Below are 20,206 nucleotides of genomic sequence, written 5' to 3'. Positions count from 1 at the left end.
TTTTTAATAAATTAATGAAATATTAATAAATTTTCATTTAATAAAATAAAATGAATCTGTTTCATTTAATAAAGTATCTAAATGCCAAAAATGAATAGAATCTTTCAGTTCTACAAATACTGGCACACTGGCACACCTAAACACACTGACAGATCATATTTATAATTATCTGTTCTTGTTGTTACACTTTCGGTGACATTTTCTACACTTAGACCATGATATGGGTATTCTTCTTTTTTTTTTTTTTTTAAGTTTAGAATACTAGAGAAAAGATTTTTAAAAGTTTGGAAAGACCAAAAATGATCACCCACAAAGAATAAAAAACTGGAAGGTACTGGAATTTTTTATTGGAAACACATTAGGGAACTAGAAGACCACTGAAGTAATACCTTCAAAACTCTGAAGGAAAGATGCTTTCCGATCTAAAATTCTACATCCGAACTATCATTCAAATGTAAGGGAAGAATTTACTTCATACCACAAACTCTCTCAGAAAGTTAGTAGGAATGTGCTCCAACAAACTTAAGAAGTAAACATACAAAGAGGAAGACATGGGATCCAGAAAAAAAGGAGTCTACCACAAATGAGTGGTGAAGGGAACCTAGAGGTAATGACAAGCTTAGAGAATAATTACAATTTGGAGGAGAGGATAGATACTCACGGAACGGTGTTTCCAAGAAAAAACGGTGGATGAATAGATTACCAGGTTAATAAATAAGGGCTGATGTATTCTACAACAGTACCAATAATGAAAGGAATGTTAAGAGTAGGAGAAAGGAATTTGGGAATAAACTGGTGATATGTATACAAATACATAATAAAACAAATTTAAAAACCGAAAGCTGTTGTTATCAACAGGAAAAACTAAAGGTAAACTAAAGGAAATGTAATCATAATATACTACGTGCCTGAGACATAATAAGGTAAAACTTAATAAACTACGAGATGGAAGGAGGGAAGTGTGTGTGATAACTTGCATTAAAAGGCTAATTCCTTATCATTCATGGTAAGAAGTCAGTAGGTAACTAATGTCCAAATAAGGAAAATAAGAAAACAACAATATAAGAATGTTATTTGGAAAGGGAGAAGTAAACAGAAGAAACAACCAAAACGGTGAAAGTACTTGTCTCAGGGGAGCAGGAATCCAGGTTAGACAAGAATGAGGTTGAGGGCTATCACAATTAATTGTCAGCCATGTAGCATTATTTCACTTTGTAAATGATATAAATAGGTATTGTTCAGAAAAAAAAAAACAATATCAAATTTAAAAATATGTTAAAAGAGAAGCACGTAATGCAAATAAATTAGTAAAAATACAGAATTTCTGGCAATAGTTATAAATGTGGTAACTATTTCAGGTACGGATACGCTAAACATATGGGTTAGCTATATACTATGGAAAGAGAACAGTCTGGGCAAATATACTGCAAGATAGTGCTAATGGTGAAAAAACATATACGAATTTTAAGGCACTCTCTTCCTCGTTTTTTTATTCAAAAGTTGAATTTTTTCATGCCAATAATTTGTATAGCATGTCAAAATTATCAGAAATTCTTTTCCGGGCGCCTGGGTTGCTCAGTCGGGTAAGCGTCCGACTTCGGCTCAGGTCATGATCCTGAGGTTCATGAGTTCGAGCCCTGTGTCAGGCTCTGACAGCTCAGAGCCTGAAGCCTGTTTCAGATTCTGTATCTCCCTCTCTCTTTGCCCCTCCCCTGTTCATACCCTCTCTCTCTCTCTTTCTCTCAAAAATAAATAAAACATTAAGAAATATTTTTAAAGAAATTCTTTTCCAGTCATTAGGTAATGATGGTGTATTTTAATAAGAACATTTTTGAGATAAAAGTTTAAACATCCCAACAGCATATGTGTAAGACACAGCACCAAGCCCTAATTCAAATAGCACTAACTATTCTGCCAACAGAGAAAAACAAACTATGGATTTGAAGGAAAAAGAATTCAGCATATGGCATATCACTTTAATACCTAAGATATAAAGTGCCTAGTATTAGCTGTTTATTGTAATATAATAAGTTGCCTCAAAACATAGCTGCTTAAAACAACAGTGAACATTTTTTTAATCTCACACAGCTTCTGTGGGTCCAGAACTCAAAAATAGCTTAGCCAACAGTTCTGGTTTCTCATGGGGTTACAGTCAATACGTCAGTCAGGATTCAGTCCTCTGCTTCCATTTACATGGTTGGCAAGTTGGTGATAGCTACTGGCAAGGGGTCTCTGTTCCTCTCCACAGGGCTGCCTTAGTGTCATTACGATATGGCGCCTAGCTTTCCTCATAGCAAGTGATCCAAGAGAACAAGGCAGACGCATCAATGTCTTTTATGATCTAGCTTCAGAAGTCACATACTATCACTTCTGACATTTTCTACTGTTCACACAGACTAATCCTGACACAATGTAGGAGAGGATACACAAAGGCTCAAACACCAGGAGGTGACAATGATCTGGGGCCATCTTGGAAGATGATTATTATAGCATGTTAGAGTATACCTTTAGTATAAGAAAACTGAATTATCAAATGAAGCAATGGAGCATGACAACAGTGAATATCATAACTGCTTGAGAGTAGAATACCTGTTAGGATAACAGAGTCTTACTAGAAAGACATAGCTTTTGCTACGAGAGTATATTAAAATGGAACCAAATTAACACTAGATTACCTAAAATGTAAAAGACAAATATTAAGCAGACTTCACAAAATTGGGATATCCATTGGCTATCAGCAAAATATACATTTTGTCAACAATTATTCAGAATAAAACTCATGATGGGATTGAGTTCTAATGAAATATTTGTTTTATAAATTTTTTAAAATGTTTGTTTCTGAGAGACAGAGACAGAGACAGAGAGAGAGACAGACAGAATCTGAAGCAGGCTCCAGGCTCTGAGCTGTAAGCACACAGCCCAATGCGGAACTCAAACTCACCAACTGAGCCGAAGTCGGAGGCTTAACCAACTGAGCCACCCAGGCACTCCTTTAGTGAAATATTTTCTTATGATTATGGTAAAAATTAAAGTAATCCAACTTAATTTGTTAGTAGTTCAGTACTAAGAATACTCGATATGCCAATCAATCAAAGGTCAACTGAAAAAATTACTGGGCAAATGTTTAAATAGCTATATGTAATAGAGAATACTAATGGATTTAGTCCTCACATTTTAGTGAAGTTTCTTTCTTTTGGGAACAAACCCATTTTTAAGGAAATTGGCCCTCACCTATGAATTCCCTATGAATTTTCATTATAATTGATTTTACTCTTAAGGGGGAAAAAAATCACAAAATTTAGCAAAAAAAAAAAAACACTCTAATTTAAAATTACATAGAGAGGAATTATTTGTACTATTTGGAGTTAGCCAACTGTCTACCCCTCACTATTTAGAAAAACGTTAAATTGGCAGGGTGGGGGGAAAAAACCACATAGAGGAAGAAACTTCAATTTCATTCACCTGCTCTAACTTGGAATTTCACTCTATTTAACGAATTTAGGCAACCTTAAATTTAGAATGTACTGTATACCACAGACAACTCACTTAAAAGCCACCCGGAGACAGGAAAGGAACATGCTTTACCATTTTAAATAGTTTGTATCACTTAAAATGAGAGCAATATCTTTAGAATTTTACTTCAACTGCTGCAAGTTATGTTTGCACTCATCAAAACTAACAAAGACCAGTTTTCCTACCATGAGATTAGGTGCCGAAGCCTACTTACTATGACAACTACACTTATCAAATAAGGTCAAATAAGATCACTTCATTTACAGAATATAGGGTTCAAAGCAGGGGGTGTGTATGACTAGTTTTGGGGGTATGGTAGAGGGAGAGAGGAAGTGGGAAGCTACCAAAGAATTCTTCATATCCTTAAATAAGAAGACTCCTATAGTCGAATGAGATTAGGGCAAAAGCTGTGGCAGCTGTAACTTGAGGCAAATTAACAAGAAGACCAGATTCTAGCAAATCCCATACTACTAATTCCCCTAATAGACTCATCTGAACTTTGCTTCTTGACATCAGCTCTGTCAACATCAACTATATACCACTACAGCTCTAAGACTCTAGTCTCCACAGCCTTTCCTTCAAATCAAACATTCGTTAAGGACAGCAAAGGCAAACCAAACAAAAAAAAACCCAGCAATTAAAAATAATTTTTTGTTCTCTTCAAACATCTTCCTCACAATTAAAAGGAAAAACGGTACAATACTACAGTACCATAAAAAGAAGTCACCTGAGGAGGACTTGGGTAGCTCTATAAGTTAAGCGTCCAACTTCGGCTCAGGTCATTATCTCATGGTTTTTGAGTTCAAGCCCAGAATCAGGCTCTGTGGTGACAGCTCAGAGCCTGGAGCCTGCTTTGGATTCTGTGTCTCCTTCTCCCTCTGCTCTTCCCTCCCTCCCTCCCTCTCTCTCTCTTTCTCAAATATAAACAAACATAAAAAAAAAAAAAGAAAGAAAGAAATCACTGGACAATGACAGATCTTCTTAAGCTTCTCCCTCTGTCAACAGCAGAGGGAAGGTCACTGGAAATCTCACAAAGATTCTCCAAGGTAACCCAGCCTCCCATGTTCACTCATCACTTTCCCAACTTGAACTCTGCCTTGGTTATGGAGGTCATTTATTTGGGTTAATAGTAAGAGTTGCTTCTTTGGAATAAACACCACTTATCAGAGAAGCTTTAACATGTTCTGAAAGATATTAATGTTAACTGCTATCCATTATCCTTAACATAAAAAGACAGTAATTTTTTATTACTCTCAACCCCACTGCTTATTCTTCCTCTCTTTTCCCCATCCTCCAAGCATACAAACACATGCAGATTTCATTAGAATCATTCAACATGTCAGAATTCAATTACCAACTGCTTAGATGCTAACTGGGAGAAAAAAATTGAAGCTAGATGCACTGATGAAGTCAATTTTATGAAAAGAAAGCCACCCTAACACAGAGACAGAATTTGGTTATACACCAACTATTTTTTATTTTAAGGAAATGCTTTGCAATAAAATTTAAAGGTATTTTCTTCCCCCTTCTGTCCGTAGTCCCTCAAACATCTCCCGCACTCAAAGTTGAACTCTGTTATAACCTTAATTTTTAAAAATCAAAGTCAAACAAGAGCAGATGCATTTCATTAAAGAAATAGAAATATATACATATACAATGGTGCTTATTTATTTATTTGAGGGGGGAAGGGCAGAGAGAGAATCCCAAGCAGGCTCCGCACTGATGGCATGCACCCCTACATAAATTTTACAGAATATATAGTAAAAATATCCCATGTAGATGAGCCAGGTTCTTATCTTAAAAATTCTGGTATCAAAAACTTGAGCAAGGACTTAGGGTTAGCCTAATCCTAGTATATGTCTCCTCTGATCAATAATGCTTATAAAGGGGTAGTTGACTGAGTGACTGACTCTTGATTATGGCTCAGGTCATGATCTTGTAGTTTGTGAAACTGAGCCCCACGTTGGGCTCTGTGCGGTCAGATTCCTTCTCCCTCTCTCTCTGCCCTCCCCGTGCTTGTGTGCATCTCTCTCTCTCTCTCTCTCTCTCTCTCTCTCTCTCAAAAATAAAATAAAATAAAATATAATGCTTATTAAAAGAACAAGCATAAATTTTCAAAGTCTTTACCAAACATGCCAAAGATAACCTTTTATTTAAAATAATGAATAACTGATGTGGTCTATAAGAGGATGACTTTTGCCTTTGAGGTCTTAGCAAAAGGGATATATAAAGCCTGCTTCTGCTCTCTTAAAAATAAGAATCTTATTACAGACTTCACTTTCCAAATACAAAGGAGGAGTCTCCACAACAACACAAAGGAAAGGATTAAACCATTAATTTACTGCTAGGAATTTATCCAAGGGATACAGGAGTACTGATGCATAGGGGCACTTGTACCCCAATGTTTATAACAGCACTCTCAACAATAGCCAAATTATGGAAAGAGCCTAAATGTCCATCAACTGATGAATGGATAAAGAAATTGTGGTTTATACACACAATGGAATACTACGTGGCAATGAGAAAAAATGAAATATGGCCTTTTGTAGCAACGTGGATGGAACTGGAGAGTGTGATGCTAAGTGAAATAAGCCATACAGAGAAAGACAGATACCATATGGTTTCACTCCTATGTGGATCCTGAGAAACTTAACAGAAACCCAGGGGGGAGGGGAAGGAAAAAAAAAAAAAAAAAGAGGTTAGAGTGGGAGAGAGCCAAAGCATAAGAGACTGTTAAAAACTGAGAACAAACTGAGGGTTGATGGGGTGTGGGAGGGAGGGGAGGGTGGATGATGGGTATTGAGGAGGGCACCTTTTGGGATGAGCACTGGGTGTTGTATGGAAACCAATTTGACAATAAATTTCATATATTAAAAAAAATTAAAAAAAATAAAAATAAAAATAATAAAATGAGGTATCTGCAATACTCTAGTCAATGAAAAAAAAACCATTAATTTTACTGAGGTGAGGATATAGTACTTGTAAGAATTTTAGTGCCAAATGTAACTTTAACCAGCCATTATTTTATGGGGAGCATTCTTATAATAAGCTAAAAGGATGTGGCTAAAAGTTCCCATAGAATAGGGCTAACCTTTGGGCACCTGGGAGCCTCAGTTGGTTAAGCGTCTGAGTTCAGCTCAGGTCAGATCTCAATGTTCATGAGTTCAAGCCCTCCATCGGGCTCTGTGCTTATAGCTCAGAGCCTGGAGCCTGCTTTGGTTTCTGTGTCTCCTTTTCTCTCTGCCTCTCTCTCTCTCAAAAATGAATAAATATTTAAAAAAAAAAAAAAAGAGAGAGAGAGAGAATAGGGCTAACCTTAACAGTAGGAAGCATCTTAGTAGACTACACATGAATATTATCAATAAACATTCTTTCGGTAAATTTCACTGGCAATCAAATAGAACTGAACTTTGGCCAGAGAGAAAAGTATCTGCAGAGTCTATTTCAACCACTGTAGAGTTCCTTAGAATAATTTTATGACTTGTTTTTTGTTTTCTAAATGGTAAAAAGCACAGTTTGGGCTAAAACCTTTTAAAAACTGTACACATGCCAAAAATTTGAGTAGGTGCTTCACCTACAGGAAAGCCAAATTTTCAACTTAATTCCAGCAACTATGCACAAGGTTGTAAAAATGGATCTAATTTGTATATACTTTTCCAGTGTGATCCCTAAGTCCATTTAATATTTCTTGAGAACACCATAAACACCCACCTATGTCCATATTCTAGACAGAAAAAGACCTATTTTGCCAAAGAAAAAAATTAAAGAGGAAGAAATGACATAGGATTAAATCTTTAAATAGGTAAAGGAGAATATTTGTTAAGGAACCAAAATTGATTTTTACAAGAACATCATTAATATATTACAGGTACCTAATATATTAGGTGACAAATCACATACTATTTCTAGAAAGAGATCAGAGAATCTTAATTTTTTTAATGTTTTCTTAAATAATTACCCCCATGGCCAATGTGAAAACCAAACATAAGTAGTCTTCATTTCAGAAAGGAAAAACTCTCTTACCCAAATGGAAGAATGCTTGATACAGCAAATCCAATCAATTTTTAAAGAAAAACACAAATGTTTCACTGATAATGCTTCTGAAAAGAGAATATGTCTAAATATACATAAAGTTTTCCTGTCACTATTTCTATTGTTTTCATTTTCTTTGAACTTTATTGTTAATATTCATTGGTCTCAGGAGAGTTGACTCACAAGAGCCACAGTGTTCTTTCAGCAGTCCCATTAATCTCTGTGACAGTACCCTCTCTCAAGGTTAAATTCAAATACTTATTTTTGTTATAAATAAAAACAAAGCACCAAACCACTATCAAACCGAGCTTCATCCCTACCCACCTTCAGTCTAGTTTGTCTTATTAGAATATGACTAAAACTTGTAGTTTTGTCAAAAGACAAAGTGAGTGCTACTACTTAAAAAATAAAAACATATAAGGTAAATATTCTCAACTAACTGCAGATAACATTTCTTTGTTAAAATATTTGAAGTCCTGGGTGCCTAGGTGGCTCAGTTGGTTGGGCGGCTGACTTCAGCTCAGGTCACGATCCTATGGTTCCTGGGTTTGAGCCCCATGTCAGGCTCTTTGCTGACAGCTTAGAGCCTGGAGCCTGTTTCGGATTCTGTGTCTCCCTCTCTCTCTGCCCCTCCTTTGCTCATTCTCATTTTCTCTCTCTCAAAAATAAACATTTAAAATATGTGTGTGCATGTGTGTGTGTGTGTGTGTGTGTGTGTGTATACACACACACACACACATATATATATACATATACACATATATGTATACATATATGTATATATATGTATATATATACACACATATGTGTGTGTGTATATATATATTTATAAAAAATAATATATATATATAAAGTCCTTAAAGAGTAATCTATGAAATTTTAAAGACTACTAGAATGCTAAATATTGTAGCATCATACAATTTTTTTTAATTTGTAACTTAAATTTTATTGTAACAATTATAGCTGCAGTTAGTGAATGGCTGCCTATGTAAGGCAATATTTAAGAAAAGCTGAAAAGATATGTTTAAAACAGCCCTTAACCTAAGGTAGACATAAACTAGTACAGAAGAGAAAGTGATTAAATCATACAAAAGCAATTATAATATATTAAAAAGTATAAAATGACAAAGTATAATTAAACATATAGGCTGAGGAACAATAGATAAGACAATAACAAAACAGGTACAGATCATAAACAAAGATTAATTTTAAGCCAGAATGTTTAGGTGGTAAAACTGGAAATCCACCAGGAAAAGATTCTGTATAAGAAAAAGAGCATAGATTAGAAAATCAACAAACTGTATTTACAAAACATCAACACTATAGCTTCTCTAGAATATAGTAGCTATGCTAGGAAGTATCTCACCTAAAAATGAGGTTAGAAATACTTAAAGGTTTGGTTGATGGGAGACTCCAAAGGCCAGGCTAAGATGCTTGTGAATGAGTGTTCTGGACATCTATCAATTCAACTGAAATCAATAAACACTTTTAGAGAGAACCAACTATGTACAACGTACCAAGACCTAATTCCCAAACTCAAATATATGGGGGAACAACACACAAATTATTAGTATGTAATATAAAGTAGGATAAAACAGGTATCAAAGCAGAAACAAAGTCTAATGGAATTACAACAGAGCCCTGATTAATACCAACTGTGAGGATTTGGGCAGGCTTCACAAGGGAGGAAGCATCTGATCTGAACCTTATAAAGATAGGCAGCCTTTCAACAAAGATTTCCTAATCGCAACATCACCATCAGTCAAATCAGCTAAGATTATGCTTTCATATAATGTTTATTTAGGAGGTCCTTATTGCTGGGATTTGCCTAATTTCGTTTTTTTATACAGCAATTACTTACAAATTGCACTATAACACACCTTTTGACAGAAAGAGCATATCACAGCACTCAGCACAGTGACAGTTCCATAACGGGCACACAATAAATGTTTACTGAGGACAACTACAGATTATTCTGAAATCTTATTTAGCCAATCAAGGTGAAATACAGCTTACAAAAAAATATTAATGAAACAACTCAGAACTAAATTTAATACAGAGCTAAATTCTTGAGTAAGGGAAACAGAAAGTTCAGCAAAATTAAATGCAGTCTATCAAGAGAAGAGGCATTATAATTAAAAAACACACACAAAAAAAAACCACGATAGCAGAAAAGGCTCATCACCAATATGTGTCATCACCAATATGTGCAGCATTGTTTTTATCATTCATGTACTTTATTCATGAATATTGAATGGAATTGTAAAATAGTTTAGATGTATATATGGATCATACTAGAAACACTTTAAGTAACCATTGTATAATCAAGTCTTAATATCAGTCACATATATACCTAAAGATAGACATTACAAAGACTTTGTGAAGGGCAGTGAATTTTGGTGAGTGTGTGACAGAAAAACTGGCCAAGGCAAGTGTATAGATCAGTATAGGACCATCTACTATCTCCAAGGTCAATAAGATAGAATGGAAGACATCTACCTTAGCCCAGGGAGATCACTGCTCTTTCTTGACCATTTTGAATACACTGGATCAGACCACTCAATGATGCTGTCCTCTTTCTCAGACTCTCAGCACCATTACCATGATGTACTTACTCCCCACTCTGGAGACCATCTTCTCTTTTGCCTTCTATAATGCCATATTCTCCTTTTTCTCTCCCATCTCAACTGGCCTTTTCATTTTAGTTTCTTTTCAAACACCACCCTCTCCTACCCAAACCCATCTCTACCTACTGAGGATTCCAACATCTCAGCTCTAAGTCCAGGTTCTTCTGTTAATATTTTACCTCTAGACGATATGACTGATTCCTACAGACTTCAATATGATTTTTAAACTCAAGTCCCCAAAATTAATTTCTATGGACTTTTTATCATTATGTTACACTGTCTTCCCCATAAGGCAATATGCTCCAGAGGCTGTAGGGAGTATGTCTTTTCACTACTATCTAATCAAGTCTAGCAACAGACTTTTACACATAGAAAGCATTTGATAATTTTATACTGAATAAATAAAAGACATCAAGTATGTCTAAGGAAAATGAGTAAAAATTAAGCCTGATATCTTGGAGGGATATAGACTAATCAAGGTACATCAACTCTAATAAAATAGCCATATTTTCGGGGCGCCTGGGTGGCTCAGTCGGTTAAGTGTCCGACTACAGCTCAGGTCACGATCTCGCAGTCTGTGAGTTCGAGCCCCGCGTTGGGCTCTGGGCTGATGGCTCAGAGCCTGGAGCCTGTTTCAGATTCTGTGTCTCCCTCTCTCTCTGCCCCTCCCCTGTTCATGCTCTGTCTCTCTCTGTCCCAAAAATAAATAAACGTTAAAAAAAAAAAATTTAAATAGCCATATTTTCATATCATAGCTTTATGATTTAGGTCAGATTTTTCAGAACAATCAACTTGTTCAATTAAGTTCTAAATTAAACTAAGGCTTTAGGATATCAAACAATATGGAGAACACAGTAATATCTGCTTTGCGAATTTAGAAATGGTATTTGAAAAAAGCCCAAGGTATCTATCATGTATCATTAAGCTTGGAGGTAAGATGTTTTTGAAATTCACAGCTCATTTATTTCAAGGGAATGAGAACATGAAGTGGATAATTAAAAGTGCTGAGATGAGTGCCTGGGTGGCTCACTCGGTTAAGCCTCTGACTTCAGATCAGGTCATGATCTCACATGATCTCACAATTCGTGGGTTTGAGCCCCACATCAGGCTCTGTGCTGACAGCTCAGAGCCTGGAACCTGCTTCAGATTCTGTATCTTCCTCTCTCTCTGCCCCTCCCATGCTCAATCCTCTATCTGTCTCTCAAAAATATATAAACATTAAAAAAAAAGTGCTGAGAAAAGAGTCAATGACAATTTGAAATAGATTTTTAATTCTGAACTAATTATAAAAATACAGAGAGGCTGCAAAATTAGTACACAGTTCCCATATACCCCTCCACCCAGCCTCCTCTAATGTTAAGAGCTTACATAACCATAGTACAGTGATCAAAATTAGGAAATTTACATTGGTGCAATACTCTTCACAAAACTAAAGACCTTCTTCTAATCTCAACAGTTTTCCCCTAATGTCCTGTATCTGTTTTAGGATCCAATCCGGGATCCCACAGTTCATTTAGTTAACATTTCTTCTAAGTGCAACTCCATCTACAATAGTTTTCAGTCTTTGTCTTTCACAATCTTGACACTTTTAAAGTGTACTGCATAGTTATTTTATAAAAATGTTCCAGAATTTGGATTTGTCTGGTATTTTCTCATAACTGGAATAAGATAATACATTTTGGAGAAAGAGCACAGATATGAGATTGTCTACTTTCTCAGTATATCATATCAAGGGGACCATGATGTCAATATCTCACTACTGCTAATGCTAACCTGAATCATTCTGTTAAGGTGGTGTCTATTAGGTCTGTTCACAGAAATGTTAGTCTTCCCTTTATACCTAATAAACATCTCAGGGAATATATTTTGAGACTATTATTCCTCAAATGTTCACCCACTAATTTTCACAACCATCACTGGATCTGGTCTGCAACACTTATTACTGAGGTGTTTGTTTCGTGGTGATTTTTAAAAATCTGCATCCTTCTACACTTACTAATTAGAAATCTTCTTCGGGAAAGAACTGCCCTCACCCCCCTACTTACTTATGCATTTGATTATTTATATCAGTATGAGCTCATATTTATTTCATTCTATGGATTAAATTCAAATATTACCATTATTTATCTTTTTACTCAAATTGTTTTAACATGAGACATTAGGTGCTCCTTCAGGTTGGCGCCTATGTTCTTTCACAAGCCTGCATTCTTTTGTTGAGCATTTTCCTATTTTCTGGAACCACAAAGTTATCCAGGCTCACTGCATATTTTCCCTGCCCCAACCCTGAAATCAACCATTTCTTCAAGATGCCTTGGTTCATCTTACTGAAGAAAGGTGTATAGAAACCAGAATCTGGGTGTTAGGTGTGCTTACTACTTCTAAGCCCTCTTGGTGGACAAAGTGAGGAAATAGAAGCATATGTAACAACCCCATACATACATACATATCAGTATTTCTATATTTATTTGCATATAAATTAAATACCATGAATTCATACTAATATATCTGATGCCAGTACAACGCTACAGGGTTTACTTAAGCCTTCCCACTTCACTTATTTATAACTTCTTGCTTGAACAATGAAAAGCTCGCCCTCATTATCTATATTTACTTGAATTCTAGTACACATATCAAGTGCTCTCAGAATGGCTAGCCTATCCTTTGTGAGAAACACATTTATTACTAGATTACAACATTTATGTATAGTTCTTTGTCTTTAGCTTTCTAGCATTCAGTCAAGACAATGTCTTCCAAAACTATTTAGGTTAGTTCCTTTCTTCCCCAGCCCTTTGAGGGTGTTTGTATTATACATTTATAAAACAGGTTTACCTGTTAGTGTTTGTATTCTCTTTGGCTTTTCCCCCCACCCCACCCCACCCCACCCCACATCTTGATTGGTTTTGTTTACCTAGTTTTTAGCATATGTGAAATAGTACTATGGTTCGGAGAGTCAAAGTCTTTATTACATAACAGAAGGTTCTCCTCAAACCTACCACCCCAATCCCATTTCCCCTTTCTTTCCACTCTTCTCATCACTCCCATAGATAACTGGTCTCTTTAGTTTCTAGTTTATCCTTCCTGTTTTCTTTTGAAAAAGGAAAAAAAAGATGAGATGTAAGTGTATTTTCTTATACCAAGAGTAGCATACTATAGATGGTCTTTGTGCTTCACCCCTCCCCACAACTTAACAGGATGTCCATATCAGGTCATTAGAGATCTTCCTCACTTTTTCTTAAAGCTGCCAAGTCTCCAGTTTGTGGATGTACCATAGAAGACTCAAGTACTCTCCTACCTACAGGCAATTAGGTTGTTTCTAATATTTCACAATTACCCACAATACTGTAAAGAACCATTTGTATAAGTATTTTTATATTGCCTGAGCTGTATCTTCAGATACAACAAGATGATGGATAGCTGAGTCAGTAAGTTAACTGCATATGTATATATGGTAATTATAACCTACGTTAAAAAATCATGTTTTGAACTTTAATAATTTTTAAATGTAAAAGGGGGCTTCTACAACCAAAAAATCTCAGACAAGTTAATATACATAACACAGAAGTACAAACAGAATACAATGGAATGTCAATGTCCTACATTAAGAAAGGGCACTCGTATCTAAGGCCATGATAAACAATGCCAAGGTTTACAGTCTGCAGGATTCCTAGGTTCTCTCCACTTTCAGGTATCATTTTCATTTCATATGTAAGGAATTTGTTTAATCTTTTTAGAACATTTTTAATGTGCTGAACCAAAAACAATGAGTAAAGTAACAACTTATTTCCAAACTTACGTTCTGCCAAAAAGGAATACTTTTAGTTCCATCTGAATATTCAAAAAATGGAAAATTGAAAGAAATGAAGTTATCTTTTCAAAACACTTTGAGGATAAAACATAGGATTTCGAATTAAAAAAAAAAAAACCAGTACAGCAAGGACATCAAATGTGCAAATGCTACACTCAACTATCATGAATAAACCTCACATGTGATGCTGAACAAAAGTCACAGAAGAATGAATATGATGACTCATTTACATAAAATAAAAATATGCACAACTAACCTATACTTATTTAATATATACACAGGTTGCAAAGAAAAGCAAAGAACAATAAAAGCCAAAATAATTTCCTCTAGAGGAAGGGAGGAAAAAATGATCAGGAAGGAATATACATATGATTTCTGGGATGCCAGTAATCTTCTAATTTCTTGAGATGATCACTTTACATGTATTATTTACATTGTGTGTATATGTGTATTTTATGTACTTCTTCTAACGTATCTAATCTTGCAGAATAATGAAAGACAAATTTAAAAAGTAATATCACTGCTTTGTGGCAAACTGTAACTTCTACTAGGAAGAGTGAAGACACCAATGAACTACCATAACTGGCAGTCACTGAATAACAAAAAGTGAAAATTAACCTTGTTTTAAACCAGGTTTTAATCTTCACAAACAAAAGAAAACATACTATGTATTTACTAATATCATCAGAATTAAACTTTGGAAGGCAAGGTGGCACCTGATAAAGATTATTCATTATTCATCAAATCTGAAAAAATTAAATATACCATATTTTAACATGATAAAGAATATACTTTAATCCTAGAATTATTATACCTATAGTGGAAATACTAAAATAATTCCTTCCCTTTACATTTCCTATTTCACAAAAACATCAACAGATGAACCCAAATATATACGCAGAAATTTAAAACACACAAAAAAATTCAGGTATTAGAACTATTTTTAATACAAGTCCAAAATCAATTGCTTTTCTACTATTATACTTTCATGAATTCTGATTAGCCATTTCTCCAAGATCACTAGCTTTTTTTAGTGGAGATTCATATTTAGAGATCACAATCTGGGTGCTAGGGATGTTGACTACCACTGGTTGTCATTTGCAACAACATGGTTAGGAAGTGAGTGGCAGAGCTAGTTAGTACAAGAGCTGAGATCACATGGAAAATATCCTAGTTGTAACCCTATACTCTTTTCACTATATTTAAATGAACTACATCCATGTGTATGTTGCATATGGCCATGAGCTATCATTTGTCATTATTTTTATATCCATCACTTACTGAGACACCTTGGAAAAGTCATTCATCCACTCTAAACTAGTTTTCTATGTAATATATAAAATAAATAATCTGATGTCCTTATTTCTCAAATCATACAAAGAGTAAATAGGAGATTACATGTGAAGGCTCTTTTGATAATAACATAAAAATTGACAAAAGATTAAAAGGGCATCTTTCGGTTTACGCAGACAGACTGGTAACAGAAAACATTAAAGGGGTGGAGGACAGAAGACAAATGAAAAAATTAAGGAGGTAACATAAGTAAGGGTCTGTCTTATAAATTAAATATTTTCAGTAATTAAAAACATTGTGATACTAGTTCAACAAAGGAGGCTGAATGAAATCCTAGAAATAGCCTAATTGTTCAATGAAATGAGCAATGAAATAATTTCCTATCAATGATCTAGTTAAATTGTTAGCCATGAAGAAAAATAAGACCCTCACCACACAAAATATCCTAAAATAATTTAAATTAAGAAGTAAAGGTAAAAAATGGAAGTCCAGAGCAACTTAAAAATATTTATAGGCAAATATTTATATGTTCTCAAAACAGGGATAAACAAACCAAAAAAATCCTTGGGGAAAAGGCCAACACGGAAGAGAGGTAGCATTTGATTTATATTAACAAATGAAAATTTAAGACATGAATAAATACTTAGCCTCACTGGTAATCAAATAAATGTAAATTAAAACAAAAATTAAATATTTTCCGGGGCGCCTGGGTGGCTCAGTCGGTTAAGCGTCTGACTTCGGCTCAGGTCATGATCTCACGGTTCATGGGTTCGAGCCCCACATCGGGCTCTGTGCTGACAGCTGGGAGCCTGGAGCCTGCTTCGGATTCTGTGTTTCCCTCTCTCTCTGCCCCTCCCCGACTCGCGTGCTGTTTCCCTCTGTCTCAAAAATAAATAAACATTCAAAAAAAATTGTTTTTAAATTAAATATTCTCCATCCATCAGACTGGCACTTTAAAAAAAGGGAGGGGTGGGGGCACCTACATGGCTCAGTCAGTTAAGCGTCCAACTCTGGCTCAGGTCATGATCTTGCCATTCCTGAGTTCGAGCCTCGTGTCAGACTCTGTGCTGACAGCTCAGAGCCTGGAGCCTGTTTCAGATTTTGTGTCTCCCTCTCTCTCTGCCCCTCCCCTGCTCGCACTCTGTCTCTCTCTCTCTCTCTCTTAAAAATAAATAAACATTAAACAAAAAAAAAACTTTTTAAAAAGGAGGAAGAAAATTGATAATATCAACTACTGTTGGCAACAGTGAGGGAAAACCAGTACGCTGCCTCTATCAAAAGGTGCTGCATTTGAAAAGATGTGTATTGTTTCTATAAGGACCATGCACTGTATAATAAAATGTATATAAAACAGGAATGAAAAAAGAAATTAAAAAGTCAGATTTTTGTGTCTGAAGTGGATCTGTTGTGAAGTCTAAAAATGTCCCACAAATCTCTTCAGTAAAGATTGCATGATAATGCAATTGTGGCATAAATTCTCTCTCAAACCAAATTAAAAGTTTCAACGAGAGAAAAACAAAGTGGCGGTAGCTTAGCAGAATTAGCAGATATGCTTCTCTAAAATTTAAACTTCATTCTGACAGGTTACAGATCCAGAAAGTCTCAGGTAAAATCATGGCTGAGCCACTTACAGAGCTGTGTGTATTCAGGTAAATAATTCAATTTCTTGGAGTCACTTTCTTACCTGTAAAACGTGCACAAAACCACCTGCCCCACAAGATCAATGTCAAGGTTAGAAATAATGAATGACCAAAGGCCTGAGTTCAAGTAATGGGCACATAACAGGAACTTACCATATCGTCACTAGTACTGTTATGGAGTTTAGTTACACCTAATTTTTGAAAAATTATCACTCCAATGAAGTGAAAAAGTATAGTTTATACATCCTGTATGACTGTGAAATATGCTCTCTAAAGTGAATATTTAAAAAGGAGGGAAAGAAAGAGAGAAAGGAAAAAGCAGAGAGAATATAGGTAAAAGAAGAATAAAAAAACAGAATGAAGTTAAACAGACGTTAGCCAAGATTAGCAATGTACTGTAATGAAGGAAAATGGCAAATAGTAATACTGACCACCCTGAAGCTTAAGAGAACCCACTCATTGAACTGACATTGAACTTACCAATTAAATGCGATCAACTTGAAGATGAACTTTCTCCTATGCTGAGGTGTCCTCACAAAGCTGTGGAATAAAACTTGCCTTTTCTATTTAAAGCCATTCCTTTATTGCTAAACAGTTGGTCTCAGAGGAAGGCAGCAAGCAGGGTTAGAAAGAGAAAAAAGAGGAGGATAAAGATGAAGAGAAAAACAACATGCAATCATGGATCAATCTCTTCACCCGATCCTTTCAGATTCTCCTCGGGTTCTAACCTGTAGTTGTTGGGAGCTATCATTGAGGTTATCCTCCCTCCGTCGAGCCTCCTCAAGCATCTGCGCACTCTTCTTCTTTTCCACCTGTTCCTTGTGCTTCAGATTTGCTACCTTCTTATTCTGGTCTTTCACTTGCCTATTGATAAGGGAGGAGAAAAATCAAGCTTTTCATATATCTGCATAAAAAAGAATATTTTTATTTAGAAATATATAGCACTGATGCCAAAAACTGGCTGAAAACCAACAAAGAATTTCTGCTGCAAAATTTTTCTAACAATTCAAAATTCTTTCCTACCAATGGAAACAAATTGGTAACAATGGTGTTTCAGAAACATGTGTTCAAGCAAGTACTTTATGAAGCACAAAATTATAAAACAAAAGAAAGACATAGGATAGTCTGAAATAGCAGAAGAAAAGAAACCAATTCAGAGATTTATGTTGGAAATAGGGAAAGGCTACTGACATCAATGTTACGAAATATTTTCTCTTTTTTATTTGCATATCTATTACTGGTTTTTGACTTGCGATTAACATTAGGTTTCTACATAACATCTTATGCATATATCAGCCTATATTAAGTTGATGGTCACTTAAGCTTGAACCCGTTCTTTACTGATAGAGAATTTAAAATAATGGTCAAAAAGATACGCACTGGACTTGAGAAAAAAGAGTAAGACCTCAGTGAGACCCTTAACAGAGAGATAGAAAACATAAAAAACCAATCAGAGATGAACTCTGTAAATGAAATTAAAAATACACTATATGAAATAAATAGACTGGAGGAAGCAGAACACCGGATCAGTGACCTGGAGGACAGAGTAATGGAAAACAATCAAGCTGAACAGGAGAGAGGAAAAAAATAATAATAACAAATGCAAAGAGACTTAGGGAACTCATTGACACCATCAAGTGTAATAACATTGGAAATATAGGAATCTCAGAAAGAAGTGAGAGAGAAAAGAGGGTAGAAAATTTATTTGGAGAAATAATAGCTGAAAGCTTCCCTATATGAGGAAGGAAATGGAAATCTAGATCTAGGAAGCCCACAGAAGTCCACAACAAAATCAACCCAAGGAGGTCCACACAAAGATATACAGTAATTAAAATGGTGAGGAGTGACAGAGAATTTTAAAAGCAGCCAGAGAGAAGAAAACAGTCATATACAAGGGGACCCATTAGGCTATCAGCTGATTTTTCAGCAGAAACTTTGCAGGCTAGAAGGGAGTGGCATGATATATTCAAAGTGCTAAAGGAAAAAAACCTGCAGCCAAGAATACTCTATCCAGAAAGGATGGCTCCCCAGAGCTGATTAATACAACAAACAGCTGCTGGGTGCCCCTTGTGCATTTTCCTGTGTGCTATCTCACCTCACTTCACCATACACCTGTGAAGTGGGCACTATGTTATTTCTATTTTAGAAATGAGGGGCGCCTGGGTGGCTCAGTCAGGCGTCCAACTCTTGACCTCAGCTCAGGAGATGATTTCACAGTTCGTGAAATCAAGCCCCACATCGGGCTCTGCACTAACAACGCAGAGCCTGCTTGAGATTCACACTCTCCCTCTGTCTCTCTGCCCCTTCCCCACTCATATGGGTGCACACACTCTCTCCCTCAAAATAAATAAAAACACTTAAAAGATAGTAAAAATAGAAAATTTATTCAAAATCAAACAGTAAATTAGTGACATAGATGGTAAAATAAAAGGTCTGATGGAAGTGCACACTAATAGGCTATCCTAAGGTCACATTTCAGATCTGTACTTTCTGCCATCTTGAATATCCACAGAAATATTTAGCCACAGAGAATAAAAACAGATACCAGTAAAAGAAATAAAAATGCAAATCATGTTTATATTTGATTCTCCTCACTACATAATTTTCTATGCTAATGTTTTGATTTTTATTAATCTGATATCAGTTACATCCTAATGGAAAAAAACAGATTGGGACCTTTGCATTAGAAAAGACCAAAAAATGACGCAAGATTTTCTTTTCATGAATCAAATTGCTCTTTCTCAAAATTAAACTTCTCATAACATTAGTTTACTGATACAAATATCTGCTGTTTTTAGAGTGAAAAAAATTTTAGATGGTATATAAATTCTTTTCACCCTGCATCTGTGGATTATTCCAGATGGTGCTAGCAACCACTAAAGCCATAGCAGTAACCTGGTTATTTGGAGCATTATGACACATGGAGGAAGAAACCTAATTAAAATCACCTGTGTATTTTTTGGTTAGCGGGCCAACCTTAAACACTCAACTGTTGATCCAATCAAAACCCTTTTCATTCTTCAGTACTTTTTATCGTTATTATTATCTGAGAATGAGTGGTTTATTTTTATCCTGACTTTACCCACAAGCCATAGAACTAGGTCAGGGTGTTTTTAGTGGTGTTTCAGAAAAGAGAATAAAAAATCCCACTGCCCCTATCCTATCCCAATAATCATTCCAATCCAACTTGTAGTATGCATTTAAAAACCAAAACTGTTTGGGGGTGCCTGGGTGGCTCAGTCAGTTAAGCGACTGACTTTGGCTCAGATCATGATCTCTCAGTTCATGAGTTTGAA

The 20,206-nt window shown here is 35.5% G+C and overlaps 1 protein-coding gene across 13 annotated transcripts in view; it reads right to left on the bottom strand.

The window, feature by feature from the left end:
- The window catches only part of ERC1 (ELKS/RAB6-interacting/CAST family member 1), a 515,043-nt gene that overhangs the window by 272,403 nt on the left and 222,434 nt on the right, over positions 1 to 20,206 (bottom strand). For all 13 annotated transcript variants that reach the window (XM_058744143.1, XM_058744141.1, XM_058744150.1 and 10 more), the window contains one exon: positions 17,639 to 17,774. In XM_058744143.1, coding sequence (XP_058600126.1) covers positions 17,639 to 17,774 — 136 coding nt within the window. The remainder of the gene's footprint in view (positions 1 to 17,638; positions 17,775 to 20,206) is intronic.

Source organism: Neofelis nebulosa, chromosome 8, assembly GCF_028018385.1.
Source record: "Neofelis nebulosa isolate mNeoNeb1 chromosome 8, mNeoNeb1.pri, whole genome shotgun sequence".
Taxonomy (NCBI): Eukaryota; Metazoa; Chordata; class Mammalia; order Carnivora; family Felidae; genus Neofelis; species Neofelis nebulosa.
Note: the sequence above shows the minus strand (reverse complement) of the source record. Positions and strands in the feature narration are given on the sequence as shown.